Here is a 16,232-nt window from a genome sequence, read left to right on the forward strand (position 1 = left end):
ACAGGATCCACATTTAGTTCCATTCAGCACTTGTCGAACACATAGGTACACCTATTTTAGATTGCCTTCATATATTAATCGTTACTAAAACAAAACTCTTTGGTATTCATTTTAACTCTCCGTCTGTGACCCACATTCCAAATTTTAGGTTTCCAGCTCTCTCATTTACCCAAATCCAAATTGTACCAAATTTAGTGCATTCCGTACTATTCGTACACAAAATTCGAATTTCCAAAGCTGTCTGCATAGCTCAATTCTACACTTCAAAAGAAATCTAACTACCAAATCTCAGAATTCCAGCTCTATTCATTAACCCAAATCCAAATTGTACCAAATTTAGTGTTATTAACTAATTTTCTTACTCAAAAGTAATTCTTCATAAAACTACATCATTCCTTCACTCTAACAGTAATCTTTATTTCACCAAAGTCCAAATTGTACAAAATTTAGTACTTTTCGTACTCATAAGTACGAATTCAACTCAAAACTTCTTAAATTCTGCGTTAAAATATGTATACTATTCAAGTTCTACTGTTCATCAAATTCCAAATTGTACAAGATTTGGTACCATTCTGTACTTTTCGTACCTATATTCCAAAACTATATCAATCCTACACTCCGACAGCAATCTTAGTTACAACTTTCAGAACTTCAATTCAACACCCCAACAGTTATAAATTTCAGGCTCCCAGCCCTATCCGTTCACATTGATCCAAATTGTACCATATTTAGTACCATTTAGTACTTGTACAATTTCGAATTTCCAACACTACCTCAATCCTGTACCCTAACAATAATTTTAATTCCAAATATAAGTTTTCCACCTTTATCCGTTCACTCAAATCTAAATTGTACCAAATTTAGTTCCACTAAGTACAGATAATTACGAATTTTCATAACTAACTCAATGTGTCAACAGTAATTTTAAATACAAATTTTAGGATTCTCGCACTGCCTGTTTACAAAAATTCTTTTTTTTTTGTACGTTTACATTACATTTCAAATTTCTGAATTCTAGCTCTTCCCGTTTGGCTAATTCAAAGGGTACCATATTTAGTACATTTAAGTACTTTTCGTACCGTTCTAGTTTGAATTTCTAAAAACTAGCCTGATCTCACGCCTGCACACCAACAACAACCCACACTCAAACTTTCAAGCTTCAGCCGTTCCGTTAATTATCACTAAGTTTTCTTTTTCTGTTAGAAGAAATTTTGTTTTACCGAGAAATTTTTTATTTTTATGGGACACGTATCCTGCGCGACAAATTCTTAGTGGAATCTGAGGACCATTTTTTCTACAGAAAAAAAATCCCAAATGGCCTCGCAAAACCATTTTTTCTATAGAAGCTAATTTTCTGTAGACGCAGAGAAACTATTTCCTATCCTTTTATATATTGAAAATATGACCTAATTCCAGTGTTTTATTCTTTTCTATAGAAAAATTTTGTCTTAGAAGCCTACGAGTTTTGTAGTAACTAAGTTTAAAATTATTTTCTATAGAAAAAAAAGAACGGAGAATTTTATTGTGAATATATATAACTTTTTCTATTCTTATTAAACAAATAGTTTTTTCGTCTGTCAATCAATTATTTTCTGTGGACAAAAATTGGTCCCATGGGACGGATTATTTTTGCTATAGAAAAAATTGTTCGCTGGTTACCAAAATTCTCTTTTCAAAAAAAGTTTAAAAACCTTTGAATTTAATGAAAAGCTTTCCATTTCCAATTCAAAATGTTTGCATTTCTGTACTTTAAAATTTTCCATTTCCCCAATTTATATTTTTTTCCTTCGCCTAATGGAAAAATAAACCCCAAGCCTTTTGTTACTAGCTAAGCACATGTGTTGTTGTTGTTGCTGCTGCAAAAAAAGTATCATTTTAATGATATTCTACACATTCGTTTCGTCCGTTGTTTAATGAAGCATCATCGTCATCACCATCTCTACCGGTTTCAGGAAAGACCTGGTTTTTTCCATTTACCATTTTAATCCTTTGCCATTTACTAGTCGAAAGTATCTGTGTCTGTCTGCCTGCCTGCCTGTTCGGTCGGTCGGTCTAGTCTAGATTGTGTGTTACTACTGTAACTGCATTTGGATGTGGGCCAACTAAAACTAAGAAAAAATACTGGCATTTTCCTTCCCCACTCCTGTTTCTCTCTTAACCAGTTATTCCAGCATTGACTTTAGAAATGCCATGGTGTATTCAGAAGCTGGTCTAAACGAAAAGTGTTTCATAGTTGGCTTTTCTTTGTCGATGACATTTACGTACGTATAAACTGTTTATTTGAATGCATATTCCATCAGGGAAACGGGCTGGTGGGTGATTTGGAATTTGAATGCGTTTTAGTTAATAGTTAATGAAAAAAAGATTGAAAACAAAATATTAAAAGTTTTTCGTATTGTCAAAATGAGTTTTGGGACTTATCATTGTAGATGCACTCAAAACCACTTGTAGGCTATTGAGGATGTACTTAGGGGCATATGGGGAACATATATTTCGGTTTTTGTCTATGTTAGTTACAAACAATCGTCATAATATAAGTTCAAAATCTCAAAAAATCTTAATACGCGTCTATATAAGTTCAGTTTGAAAACTTGTTCAAAATTTCGTCGCATTCTGACAAAAAACATTAGACAATTTTGATGCAATTGATACGTGTATACCACGTAGCCAAGATGAGGTCAGAATATCAATTTGTCAGCTGAAGAATAATAAAGCAGCAGGTACCGATGGAACTATTCAGGACAGGTGTTAAGATTCTGTTCAGGAACATGCACCAGCTGATTAGTACAATTTGGCTAGAGGAATGCATGTCCAATTATTCGAACTTCAGCATCCTGTATCCCGTGCACAAAAATGAGACAAGACGATATGGGCCAAGTATAGAGGAATAAGTCTCTTTCTCATCGCATATAAGGTGTTATCCAGCGTAATGTGTAAAGGACTGAAGTCAATGGTCAATGATATTATTGGACCATACCAATGCGGCTTCAGACCTGGCAAATCCACCATAAACTAGATTTTCAAACTGCGCCATATCCTGGAAAGGAAAAAAACCCACGAAAAATACATCGACTACAAGCCGCATTCGACAGCCCAATGCGCTCAGAGGTGTTTAAAACCATAACTGCGTTCGTTATTCCTGCGAAATTCAGATCTACAGACTTTAACTGGCACAAGGTCAACTGTTAATGTCGGAAGGGACCTCTCGGAGACCTGTAATACCGAAGGAGGATTCAGACAAGGTGACAGTTTGTCGTGTGACCTTTTAACAACATGCTGGAAAAGGTCACACGAGATGCAAATGTGAACGGAAATGGAACTCTGTTCACCAAACAGAATATACTCGCCGACGACATCGACATAATGGGTCGAAAATTGCGGGCGGTAAAAGCCACCTTTGAACAAATTGAGAAGGCGTCTACCAAAGTGGAACTAAGACTGCGAGAAGACCAAGCTGATGGTATCAACGCGTAAGACGTCGAGTGAATGATTTTATATACCACGGTGCCGCCATAAGCAGTTCAAAAACAAGGCCATCTCTCGCCAAACCAAAACAGACGCTGATACTGTCCGTGTTTAAGAGAAAAATTCTCGGAAATAGCTATGGGCCGATATGCCTCGACGGTGAATATCGCCGTCGAATGAACTATGGGCTGTACCATCTACTCTCGGACATCGACATAGTCAGACGTAACGAGCTGCAGCGACTACTTTGGCTAGACCATGTCGAGAATGGAGAATGGATGAGGATAATCCAGCTCAAAAGACATATAAAAGCGAGCCAAGTAATGGTTCAAGCAGAATTCAATGAAAAAAACAAGTGGAGGACATCATCTCAGTTCCAATTCGTTCCAAATTTTAACAAGTTATACTGTCACTCAAGATTTTTCTCTTTTCCTAACACCGTTTGTGTTCGAAAATGGGGGATTGTTCAAAAACCCAATTTCATACATTCGCCATTTTGGTAATTTTTGTGCGGTGTACTTCTGCGGGTTTGTACTTAATTCGAACCTACATTAATTCACGAATGTCCCTTTAAAATATCAAGTGAAAATCTCAAGACCCCTTGTTGGCATCAAGCAACGGCACTTTAAACGCGTTTTTCTCGAAACACAAAAACTTATGATCCAATCCGTTCCAAATTTTAACATGTTATACTGTCGGTCAAGTTCTTCTTCTTCCCAGGGCCGTCGCTGATTTCGAATGCCGTTGGAATGTCCGTCGTCGAAAAGAAAGACGTTTCGCCAATTACAAAAAAAAATACAAAACCACAACAACGAAATTATATCAATTCCCTTTCTTATCCTTTGAGTCTTCAAGTACAAAGTTACAAGTCTTCAATGTAAAGTACAACCATTCGCCAGCCGGTTGAAAACCGTAAAAAAATCGAGAATGGGTAGAGTCCCCTCAAGCTAATTTTTTCAAACGAAGGAAATGTAAATCGCTATTGCAATATTAATACCGTTTTAATTATTATTATAAATATTTTGATGTTTCTAGAAACATGAAAATCAAAGAACCTCCCCACAAGATGCCAAAAAGCCATAAATGTTTGCAGGCAGCTGGAGAACTCTTTACACTCATGTGCTATTAATCGCGCATATCGTTCACAATATCAAAGCTATGTGGGATCACCAGGTCTCCTTGTGGAATAGCCGATCAAAATGATTGCTGAGCATTATTCTACCTATTTTTCCTTCTTAATTTCATTTATACTAATTAATTCCATAAAACGGCAACATTTAATTTTCATAATCTTTTGTTTTACTTTATTTTATTTTTTGTATTGTCCGCATGTTTTTTTTTTGTTGTTGCTTTTGTGACACTGAATATTAGGTTCAAAGTAAATATTTAACAAATTTGATGACTAATAATCTTCTTGTATAAATAATAGAGATTGTTAACCGCACACAACAACGACAACAACAACAACCATAAAAATAAACAACGGTATAAAAAAAACAATAAACACAATAATGCGAGAATGGTAGGGAATATTAAATGATGATAAGAGGGGAGTGCAAAATTATAGAACGCAAAAAACTAGACTTTCGGAGGTCTTAATTCAATGTAAACAAATTATACGATTTTAAATTCGACTAAACTATGTATAGGAGACGATCGCGCGAATGTGATTGTTTGAAATGTGACAAAAAAATAAATAATAAAAACATAAATTTTAAAATTGTAGATTAGATGATTCACATCAACACACAAACAAATATTTTAATTACAGTAGAACACTGTTAAAATAAATTGTATGCAACAAGAATAAGGATATAGTTGATTGAGTACATAGAAAAAAATTGCTTTGGAAACCCTTAAAATGAAGGTCAATTTTGTAAAAAAATTTCAATCTTGTAAAAAATTTTCAATTTTTCGTCCATTGTATCACTCCTGGCTATTTCGACGAAAAAAATGTCAGTATATGTTGTAATAGTATTACTATTATTTAGACAACTGTCCATTGTGACAACTTTTATTGCTTAATCCAAATAAGTAACTAAGTTCTACAATGGATTCCAAATAATTTACCATTTTGTTGTTATCATTTTTCTTTTGGCAAAAATTCCACTGCATTAGTTTATCAGCCAAATATGATGGGCAAATCAATTAGATTGTCATAAATGTCAATTATCATTCATTCAACGATTATCTTTTCTTTTGAATTTATCAAATTATTGAGTAACTGTTTTGTTTCGAAATCTATTGGATTTTTTGTCGAATACTGAGAAATGTATACCACCTGTGGTTTCTGCTTGATTCTATGAATAATAAAAAAGGGATGTTAAAATGTTAAATTGAAATTTTGAATATTTGAATCACGTGATGTCGAGGGACTTGAGTCAAATAATTACGTCACATTAAATTTAATTCTTCTTGTAGGGGACTTTGCATCACGAAATGAAATAAATAAGGGGTTATCATTTTGTAGATTATTGTTTGGAAGGCGCACCACCCTGAGTATAATTAAATTTATATTTTTTGATTGAGACTAAATTGAGCTTTGCTATCGCTAGGTATGAGATAAAACTTCCAAATATGTAAAAATGTAACAGTGATTTAGGTAGACTTCGATACCTTATTTTTTAAATAAATAACCACAAAGAAAAAAGTAAAATAACCACAAAAACGGGATATCGCAAACTTAGTAGTCATCAGCAGCCATAAATTCGGATGACGGCATGTCAAACACTGGTTGATTCGAATAAAAAATCGTTATCCGTCAGTGATTTACGGAGGAAGGCCTCCGATTGACGAGGTGAACTACTGACACCCCTAAAGTCAGTGCATTCGAAATACACCATTACATGGTGTATTCATCTAGGCTACAAATACAGACCTTAGTCAAATGTAACCAGTAGTCAATATACCCCACACACAAATAATATATAAATAAATAATATAACAACAGCAGCCAGAAATTAATGAAAAAAGCCGCCTCTCATCATCACCATCAGATGCTTGCTCACAAGATATATTGTTGTTATGGTTTGCGCAGGTCCGCCAACTACACACAGGTGTTATTATATATGTTTTTACCGAACAGTTTTCGGAATTAATGTTTCAAATCGGTCATTCAATTCGCTTCAAATTAAATTTACAAGTTTATATAATTAATATTGACACTTTGTGGGGGAGGTACCATAAGGAAAGGGCCGACGGTCCCCACCTTCGGACTTCATCTAGGCTTGGTAAAGATAATAGGTTGGGCAAAGTTTGATTCAATTCGGACATTCCATTCATCTGATATTGGGTTTGTAAATCTTGAAAATGTCGACCATTTATTTGTGGTGGTCGACATTTCCGACTTGATATAGACTTAGTAAAGAAAGTTGTGAAAAGTTTGGTTCAAATAGGATATTCCATTTGCCTAATATTACAATTATAAATATTTAATATTAACCATTTGTAGAACAGGTACAAAATGCTGTGGGTCCCAATCGGTCCCATTTTCGGATTTAATCTTGGTAAACATAATAGGTTGTGCAAAGTTTGGTTCATTTCGGACATTCAATTCAGCTGATATTGGATTTATAAATTTTGAAAACTTTGACCATTTTTGGGAAAGGGTACCAGAATGAGTGGACCAATTAGTCCCACACACACAATTGTTTCACAATTCCATCAAGAAGTCATCTTGTCTGTCGGTTGTTACTTCAACAAACAAAATCTGAAGCTCACAAAAGCCCAAAAACTGCTTCTCAACGAGTATTGGTGACTATGTGTATGTTTTATTTTTTTCCAAACCTCGAAGAAAAAAATCTAGACATGGGGCTGATAATTTACCAATTCATTTGCTAAATTGCATGTAAGCATGATCGTGGTAGTCCTTTCGTTAATATTATTTTTCATTATTAAGGACATACCTTATGGAACGATGGGGATGATAATAAACTTGAAAATGTATAGAATATAAAAATAGGCTGAAGTATTACCAAAAAAGGTACAATTCATTTCGCAGATCAGTGCACTGATTTAAACGATATAATAGTTTTCTTGCTTCCTGAGAGAGCAGGCTCCCAAGTTCCCTATTTCTTTTCTTTTGGTATAGACATAGACATTCTTCTGTGGACAAATGCCAAAATGTGCTACACGAATGATGAATTTATGCGACCGCTTTAAATTGTTGCATACCAGATTAAATAATTAATATTCACTCTCAAAAGGGTGGGCTGTATCATAATGTTTTTTTTTAATTCGAAAATCATTGAATTACTTCTCTTGCCCTAACAATCATTATTCACAAAGTGACATTATTAATCATGCACAAAATACACATGTTATTCTTATTCTTATTATGTTATGTTTTTGTTTTTTTTTTTTTTCTTATAATTTATCATTTACCTTATAGACTTGTATCTCATCCAGCACCGCTTCTGATTCCTTAAGCACACGGTCCACTTCGTCGTAGACTTCACGTTCAGTTTCCGTGGGTGCCGCATTCTCAAAATCCAAAAAGACATCGTACGATTTGGCTGTGCAACAGTTTGAGTCATCGCGTGCCAATAAACTCAATAATTTACCCATTTTTGAAAAAAGTTTTGGTTTTGCTTTTATGTGGGTATGTTCTTATTTTTTGTTGTTGTTACTGTAGATTTATTGTTATTATCAGGAAAAAACTTTGTTGTTATTACTTTTTTTTCCAAATAAAACAAAATATTATTATAAAAACACACGAAATAAAACACAAAATTCCGTATGCTGTTGTTGTTTTTGCTGTTATAAAAATAATAAAATGCTGCTCTTTTCACCTCTTGAGCAATAATAATTTCTTCTGTTTGTTGTTGTTACTTTGTACTTGAAAAAATGTATTTTTTGGTTTTGTTTTCTTTTGTTGTTATTGTTTTTTATTTTTTGTATCTGCGCACAGGGTTTAACGTTGCGTTTCCTTGTTTGAAAATACTTTTGTCGACAAATAATTTTTTTTTATCCAAAAAAATCGAAAATAAAAAAACACAATCCTATAGACATAAAATGAATATTTAATTAGAATTTTATTGTATGAATGGTTTAAAAGTTTATCGATTGTACATTATGTGTATGTCTGTGTGTTTGTTATGGGTTGAACAGGCGTTTTTTGATGATGGTAAATATTCAATTTGCAAAATTCATTTTAAGTGATTTTAAAGATAATTTGCAGCGATGAATAAAATTAAATACTGTGGGAACGTGAAATATGGAATAATCTGTCAAAGGGGACAAATAAGAATAATTAAAATAAATATATATGTAATGGAATCAAATTAAAGAAATACAAAGCCGTTATCTTCAGGTGGTCGGACCGTATTTTGTATATGTCTTACGGTAGATTTCCATAGTATAATAAAAAAAATTGCATAGATCGTGAAGATCCCACTTGTCGTGCGTGTGCAGTTGATGCTCATCCGTTAGGAGGTGAATATTACTTTATCACAACTATTGCTGGCTAGTATTATTAAGACTTATTGGATTGGATTACGGCTGCTAGATTGAAACCTGGGAACCTAACCGAAGATTAATAGGGTGATCATGTAAAAACACGGACCTTTACAGAACTTTTTTTACTACACCGGAAATTCAAACAATAGCCGCTTCATAATCCCGAAAATGTGGCGTTACCTTTATATGGGAGCAAGAACCTTAACACTTTCAGTTTTCGTCGAAGATATTTCTTCAAGAACCTGGACATGCTTAATTACAGTCACATCAGTAGAGAAATACACCGAACATGGGGTGGAACTTTTATGTGGGCCCATATCGTGGACCCACCAAAAAATGTTTTTCAAACTCCAAAAACCCTGAAAGCAGCATTACTCCCACTATTTTTGAAATTGCAGATAATCGGTCCTTATGACTTTAAATTGCATTATTAGAAAAAAAAGTAAAAGTGTCAGTCAAAATACGGACAATAGAATGGACCGTTATATGTGAAGTTATAGCAGAATGTGGACCAATAAATCCCATTTGCTGTACCAAACTTTCTAGGAGAAGTAGTAATGTCTGCAGAACTCTATCATTAATATTGTGATTTCATCATACAACAGAAGGCGGACGGATATATTTAAATCAGCATAGAATTTTATTCCGATCAAGAATATATATATATACTTTATTGGGTCGCCGCACTTGAGATTGTGAGGAACGGAATAAAAAACCATGGCTTAGATTTATTTTATGGTCTGGTCCATACGGAAATTTACATTTCCTGAGATTTGACTGTATGGATTAATGTAATTTTGTAAAAAAAATTAGTGTATCCTGGAAGTCTTCTCTATTCTATAGGAGAAAGTCTTAAATACCGACCGAAAACTAGCCACTGTATTCTATTTAAAATAAGATTATGTCGCGAATTCGATTTTGCTATAGATGATAGGGGAGGAAGCCAATATAGACTTCTCAATAAAATAGTAATTTAAATTTCAGTAATTTTTTTACACATATTTCCTAAGAAAATTTTTAGAACAATGGGGAAATACACAAATAAGGAGAATAAGTCTCCTTCCCATCGCATATAAAGTGCTATCCAGCGTGCTGAGTGAACGACTGAAGCTAATGGTCAATGACATTATTGGACCATACCAATGCGGCTTCAGACCTAACAAATCCACCATTGACTACATGTTTCACTCTACGCCAAATCCTGGAAAAAAAACCCACGGAAAACACATCGACACTTTCCACCTATTCGTCGACTATAAAGCCGCAGAGGTGTCAAAAGCCATGTCTGCGTTTGGCATTCCTGCTAAATTAATTCGGCTATGCAGGATAACTTTAACTGGGACAAGATCAGCAGTAAATGTCGGAAAGGATCTCTCGGAGACCTTTAACTCCGAAAGAAATTCAGACAAGGTTACAGTTTGTCGTATAACATTTTTAACATCCTGCTGGAAAAGTTCATTGGAGAGGCAAAGGTGAACAGAAATGGCACTATGTACACCAAACAACACATCGACATAATGGGTCGAACATTGAGAGCGGTAACAACCACCTTTGAACAAATTTAGAAGAAGTCCGACAAAGTGGGTCTGGCAGTAAACGGCGAGAAGACCATGCTGGTAGTATCAATGGGCAAGACGTCCAGTAGACTCGGACCAACTGTGAAACTTGAGAACTACAACTTCGAGGTAATCAAAGATTTTATATACCGTGGTACCGCCATAAATAAAACAAATGACATCAGTTTTGAAATTCGGAGAAGGATAATGTTGGCCAACAGATGCTTCTATGGTCAGTTTAAGTAAGCAGTTTAGAAACAAGGTCCCCTCCGGCCAGACCAAACTCACACTCTACAAGATGTGCTGTTATATCTGAAGCATGAGTACTTACGCAAGCAGATGAGGCAGCTCTTGGAATGTTTGAGAAAAAAATTTTCCGAAAGATCTGCATTGACGGTGAATATCGCCGTCGAATGAACCATAAGTGGTACCAGCTATTCTCGGACATCGACGTTGTTAGACGTATTGAGCTGTGCCGACTACGTTATGAGAATGGATGAAGATGCCCCAGCCCAAAAGGCATATAAAAACGAACCAGCTGATGGTGGAAGACAAAATTGCCGAATATGGTCAAATTGGAAAAACTGCGCCAAAGACCGATGGTCCTGGAATTTTTTTTTAAGCTGGGCTTATGGAACGAATGTTCTGTCACAAGCAATCTAAGTAATTAAGTAAGGGAAATGCAATGCTCTCACTAGAAATTTTGAATCTTATATCTTAGGAAGTTTAGATTTCAGCAAGACACAAATTATACCATTGTATTCAGGGCTCTTAGGACTATATGTGGTTAACGTTCCAAATGGGAACGTTACTGGGCCCTAAATTTTACTCTTTCCTAGTAGAATGTTGTGTCGGGTATACGGACGCTCGCTGTAAATGTAGCTTATGTTAAATATCGCAACCCTTCCATCATTCACAACAACAGTTTGCACTCCTCTGTTCGTCTAAATAACATTCAATTTTAAACGATTACACCGTCTATAATCCGAGCCGATATTTTTGATTAAACGCGACTTTAGCAGATTATATACCGAACATTTATAGCAACACATAGGTATAACATTAGGGAAAATAAAAATATGATCTAACTTATGTTTGGATTCAAGTTTTTTTTATCGAAATTAAAACCCTTCAAATCCTCTGCTGTTTATTTTATTATTTTTTGTAATGTTATTCTTCTTGGTAAACTTTTGAACACTTAAACAACAAATGTCATGATCTGAGTCAAGATGTCACAGACAAGAGAGAACAAGAACAATAATGAAATGAGAGCACTACAAGTAACACTACAAACAACAACAACAACAGAAACTAGTTGCCCCATTAAACCAATTATGGAATGTGTTAAAGAAACAAATAAAAGAAAAACAGGAACAGTGTTCTATCATTTAATAACAAGGTGTTGATAGAAATGACAGAAACTGAGTAAGAGAGGAACAATAAGACATTTGCAGAAAAAAAATAAGCCCCCCTCATGAGTAAATCGAATTATCGATAAATGGTAATTATGCAAAAATACGCATAGCTATCACACACACACGCGCATACATATTGGTCGACTATAACATATTGTAGCAAACAAAGGACACAAGAAAGGAAAACAAATAGTTGGACATAGAAGAAAAACAAACTTCACAAAAACAATATGGGTGGTGCTGGAATAACCATAACAAAAACAATTACAGATGTTGACCTCAAGGACCTAAAGTAGCATAAAGAATAACAAGAACGACAACAACAAAATGTAAAAAACACGCACAAGACATTCAACTCTTCTCCCAGTACTCTCGCCTGTTTGCATTTTGTTCTCATACGACGTTGTTCACATATTGCTGTATTGATAACATTCTTTGTGGGGGGTGGGGTGTGTGTTTGTGTGCGGCTGCGTTTGTGTACATATTGCCTTGCTGATGAAGATGATGACCGCTAGTTATTGCAGCGGAAACCAAAAATATAAACAAATCAGCAAATGTTTATACAAAAATAGTTCTACTTTTCTTCTGGATAGAGAAAAAAAGGAGGAAGGTAGATATTTTGGATTTTCTATATTGCTGAAATTCCCCCTGGGCCGTATGTATTAAACGTTTTTCTTTTTCCAGGTATTTATTATTATTGTTGTTCTTGCTGTTTTTGTTACACCGTGTGCTTTGTCATGTTTATTCATTGTTATCTTATATATTTGTTTGTGCAAAATGCTTATCGCTATCCGAGCCGCCATGGATTACAAAAACAACAGCAATGGCAGAACCAAAGAAAATAATAATTATAAATGGAAAAAAGCTTTTGAAAGAACCAAGGTAGATATACAAGGTAGCCGCATCGGCGAATTTCTACAACAAACATCGGTTGTTGTATTTTGATATGTCAAAAATATTTTGCCAAAACAAACAGATTGGCAAGATTTTCTTACACAAATTCTTGTAGAAAATGTTAATAAAAGTATTGCCAATAAAGCTCTTCGAAATTCGGAGATTTTCATTCATAATTTTGTTTTTTAATTTTTTGGTTCAACATTACAACAACATTTTTGACATTTATTTGTCCAACAGCTGGGCCGATGCGGCTACCTTATTAAATATACCTTGGAAAGAACATTTGAATGACTTTTATGGAGTTTTGTGATATTTATGGTGGGGCAAGCAAGCAGAAGCAGCAGTGGGGGCTGAATCATGTCCCATGGCCATATGTGCGTTTTTGCTGTTGTGTTACTGTTCCTCTAGTCAAAATGCAATGCACGTTTTATCGGCTTATGTACCCAGCAGAAGAGATGTCAATATGTAATTTGAGTGTATGTACATATGTGTTGCGATGATAAACGAAATGAAGAGGAAAATGGAGGTGTTTTCATTCCTACGCAGGGGGCGGACAATACTCCAGCACGGGAGGTTTTCTGCTATTTTCCAATCGCCGGTATAAACAGGAACGAGGGGTGTTTCCCTTCGAGTTTTTTTTTCCGATTTTTCACTATCAAAAACACACAGACTGCTGTGTGTGTTTTATATTTTATTTATATATTTTCCATGATATTAAAAGAATTTTGCAAATTATTTATTTAGCACCATCAACCGCTTATCACAAATTCCTTATTTTTTCTTTTTTCTTATTACTCTTGTTGTGGATATTTAATCGTTTTCTTTTTTCATTCGTTAATATTGTTATCACCTTTTTTTGTTGTTGAAAGAATAAAGAACTTCTTTTCTGGTTATAGCTTTATTACTTTATTTTTGTTTGATTTCCACAAAACACATTTACTGGAATAACTTTTTTGTTATTATTTATTTTCTGTGTTATATTTTTCCGAATTTTTTATTTTGATTTTTCTACTCGACGCGGGTTTGCTATAGGCCTCAATTTTCCACGAACTCCTTCTCTCCGACACATACGTTCTGATTTGCCGACAGTTTTTGTCCCAACTAGCTGAACAACAGAGTCAGCAGAGGTGTGTTAACGGCGTGTACGCAAGTAAAGAAACTCTGTTGTTTTGTTTAGATAATTAGTAGGTAGGTTCACACGATATGATAAGTTGTCATTTATTATTGTAATATTAGACAAAGGAAGGGAATTTGTGTTCTTGTACGCAAAAACGTATAAATCATGGTACAATTATAAAAGGTAACAGCAAATCCCAGCTGATTTGATTCCAACGTTATATTAGTGTCAATATGAATTTGACAAATTATGTTTTTAAAAATCACCCAACAGGAAAATTGGGAACGCATACAATTTAAAATTGTTCTTTATTAAATGTGCTCCTGTATTCAATTTACTCAATCTGCCAGCTGGGAAAGTTTGAGGAAGCAAATCTTTCTTCAAGGAATAACTCGCTATTCCCAGCATTTTCTTATGTGTTACACATATATATGGCAATGGCTCAATTATAGGAAAGATGTGGAATAGATAGAAATATAAATTTGATAGATTTTCATTCATATTTTTCAATTTTTATTTTGAGGATTCGAAAATATTTCATTTTCAAAATAAAAATAATTTGATGATAATTTGTTTGTTTGTTTACATTTTTCTGTCAAATGAGTTGACACTAGTAGAACTTACAACAACAAATTTCCATGTGGTTGTTGTATCGTTTTTTGTACAACAACACTTGCTGTTACCTTCAATTATTATACCATGCGTATAAATATACGACGTTAAGACTAATAGTACGTTTACATTTAAACGGATTTCGTTAACCCAGTGGATTTCAATTGTCGATTTATTTGCATATATGTCAAATAAATCTTCATAATGTAGGTTAACCCGGTAAAAAGTTCTAATGTATATGGCGTTTAAATCGACTCGATTTGTTAATCGTGGTACCAAATCCCAGCTGTTTAGACTAGTATTAAAATTTTATAAATTGATTTGCAATTTGTTTTGAATACCATATCAAATAAACGTAAATTAAATTGATATATATTCAAATTTAATTGAAATGAAAATTATTTTTCACTTCTTGAGTCTGTAAGTAAATACTTTACGGATTTTGGCACACATTCATAATCTTTTGTCAATATTTATATTTTTATACCAATTACCACACTGCGGTACAAGTTATTATGTCTCTGTGCATTTGTTGTAATAGGCAAAAGAAGACGAGGTAGACCAATGGTTCCTTTTGAGAATATGGATAGAATCACTTTCTGAGTCGATTTATGCATGTCCGACTGTCCGTCCGTCTGTCTGTCCATGTTAAATTGTAAACAAAGTACAGGTCGCATTTATTATCCGATTGAGATGAAATTTGGCACAAATCATTTATTTGGCCCAAGGACGAAAATCGGTTCAGATTTAAGCGGTGTACACACTATCACTTTTGAATGACAGTTTTTTATCGATTACTGACTGTCCAACAACCATGAATATTTTTGTGGTTGCTTAATGAATGACAATCATGAGAGGCCACACTATCAAACAAGCAAAATTTGGGCAAGAGTGTCATTCAAAAATGATAATGTGTACACCGCATTAGATATAGCTCCTATATATATTTTTGTCCGATTTTTAGCAAATGGTGCACCAAAGAGTCAAACTTAGGCCGATTGGCATACAATTTTGCACAACGTACTGGACTTACGATGGCACAACGTGTGCCTAGTTTTATTGAAATCGGTTCAGATTTAGATATAGCTCACATATATATTTTCCTCCGATTTTTTGACAATGGTGAATTTTCCAGTAACATTTATTCAGTAAGTTCTAGTTCAGAGGGTAAGCCTTTTATACTCTTTTTTGCGATAATACTGAGAAAAGTAAACAGACAACATTTAGTAAGATTTAGCAAATAAACCGCTGATTCAAGAAAACATTTGATTTGCGCTAAAATATACAACAAACAAAGGACGCACCCAATTATTTGTATTGTATTTAATATTAAAAATAAAATGAATAATAAAAGAAAAATTGATTTGTTAAATTTCTAGTAGATTCTTGCAATACGAGAACATGCCACATGTATATACTCAATTTCTTGTTTCCAAACGAGCATAGTAAAAATTGTTTTAATATTTTTTGTAATTTATTTTTGTGTTAACAATTACGCATGTTTTTATTTGCAATCAAGTATCAGCTGACTCATTACTAAATTATATCAAATTCGGTGTAGATAGCTCTAATTTATTTTCAGGATTTCGTAAATCCATATCACGTAACATGGTATAATAATAGAAGGTAACAGCAAGTGTTGTTGTACAACAAACGATACAACAACCATATGGAAATTTGTTGTTGTAAGTTATATTAGTGTCAACGTCATTT

General features: G+C 34.1%; 1 protein-coding gene across 1 annotated transcript in view; it reads right to left on the reverse strand.

Moving 5' to 3' along the window:
- The window catches only part of LOC133338044 (CYFIP-related Rac1 interactor B), a 69,407-nt gene extending 61,374 nt beyond the window's left edge, over positions 1-8,033 (reverse strand). The window contains exon 1 of the mRNA XM_061546229.1: positions 7,849-8,033. Coding sequence (XP_061402213.1) covers positions 7,849-8,031 — 183 coding nt within the window. The 5' untranslated portion in view covers positions 8,032-8,033. The remainder of the gene's footprint in view (positions 1-7,848) is intronic.
- Between the last annotated feature and the right edge of the window lie 8,199 nt (positions 8,034-16,232).

This window comes from Musca vetustissima, unplaced genomic scaffold, assembly GCF_032173495.1.
Source record: "Musca vetustissima isolate MV318-11 ecotype Yass unplaced genomic scaffold, APGP_CSIRO_Mvet_v1 utg17997, whole genome shotgun sequence".
NCBI lineage: Eukaryota > Metazoa > Arthropoda > Insecta > Diptera > Muscidae > Musca > Musca vetustissima.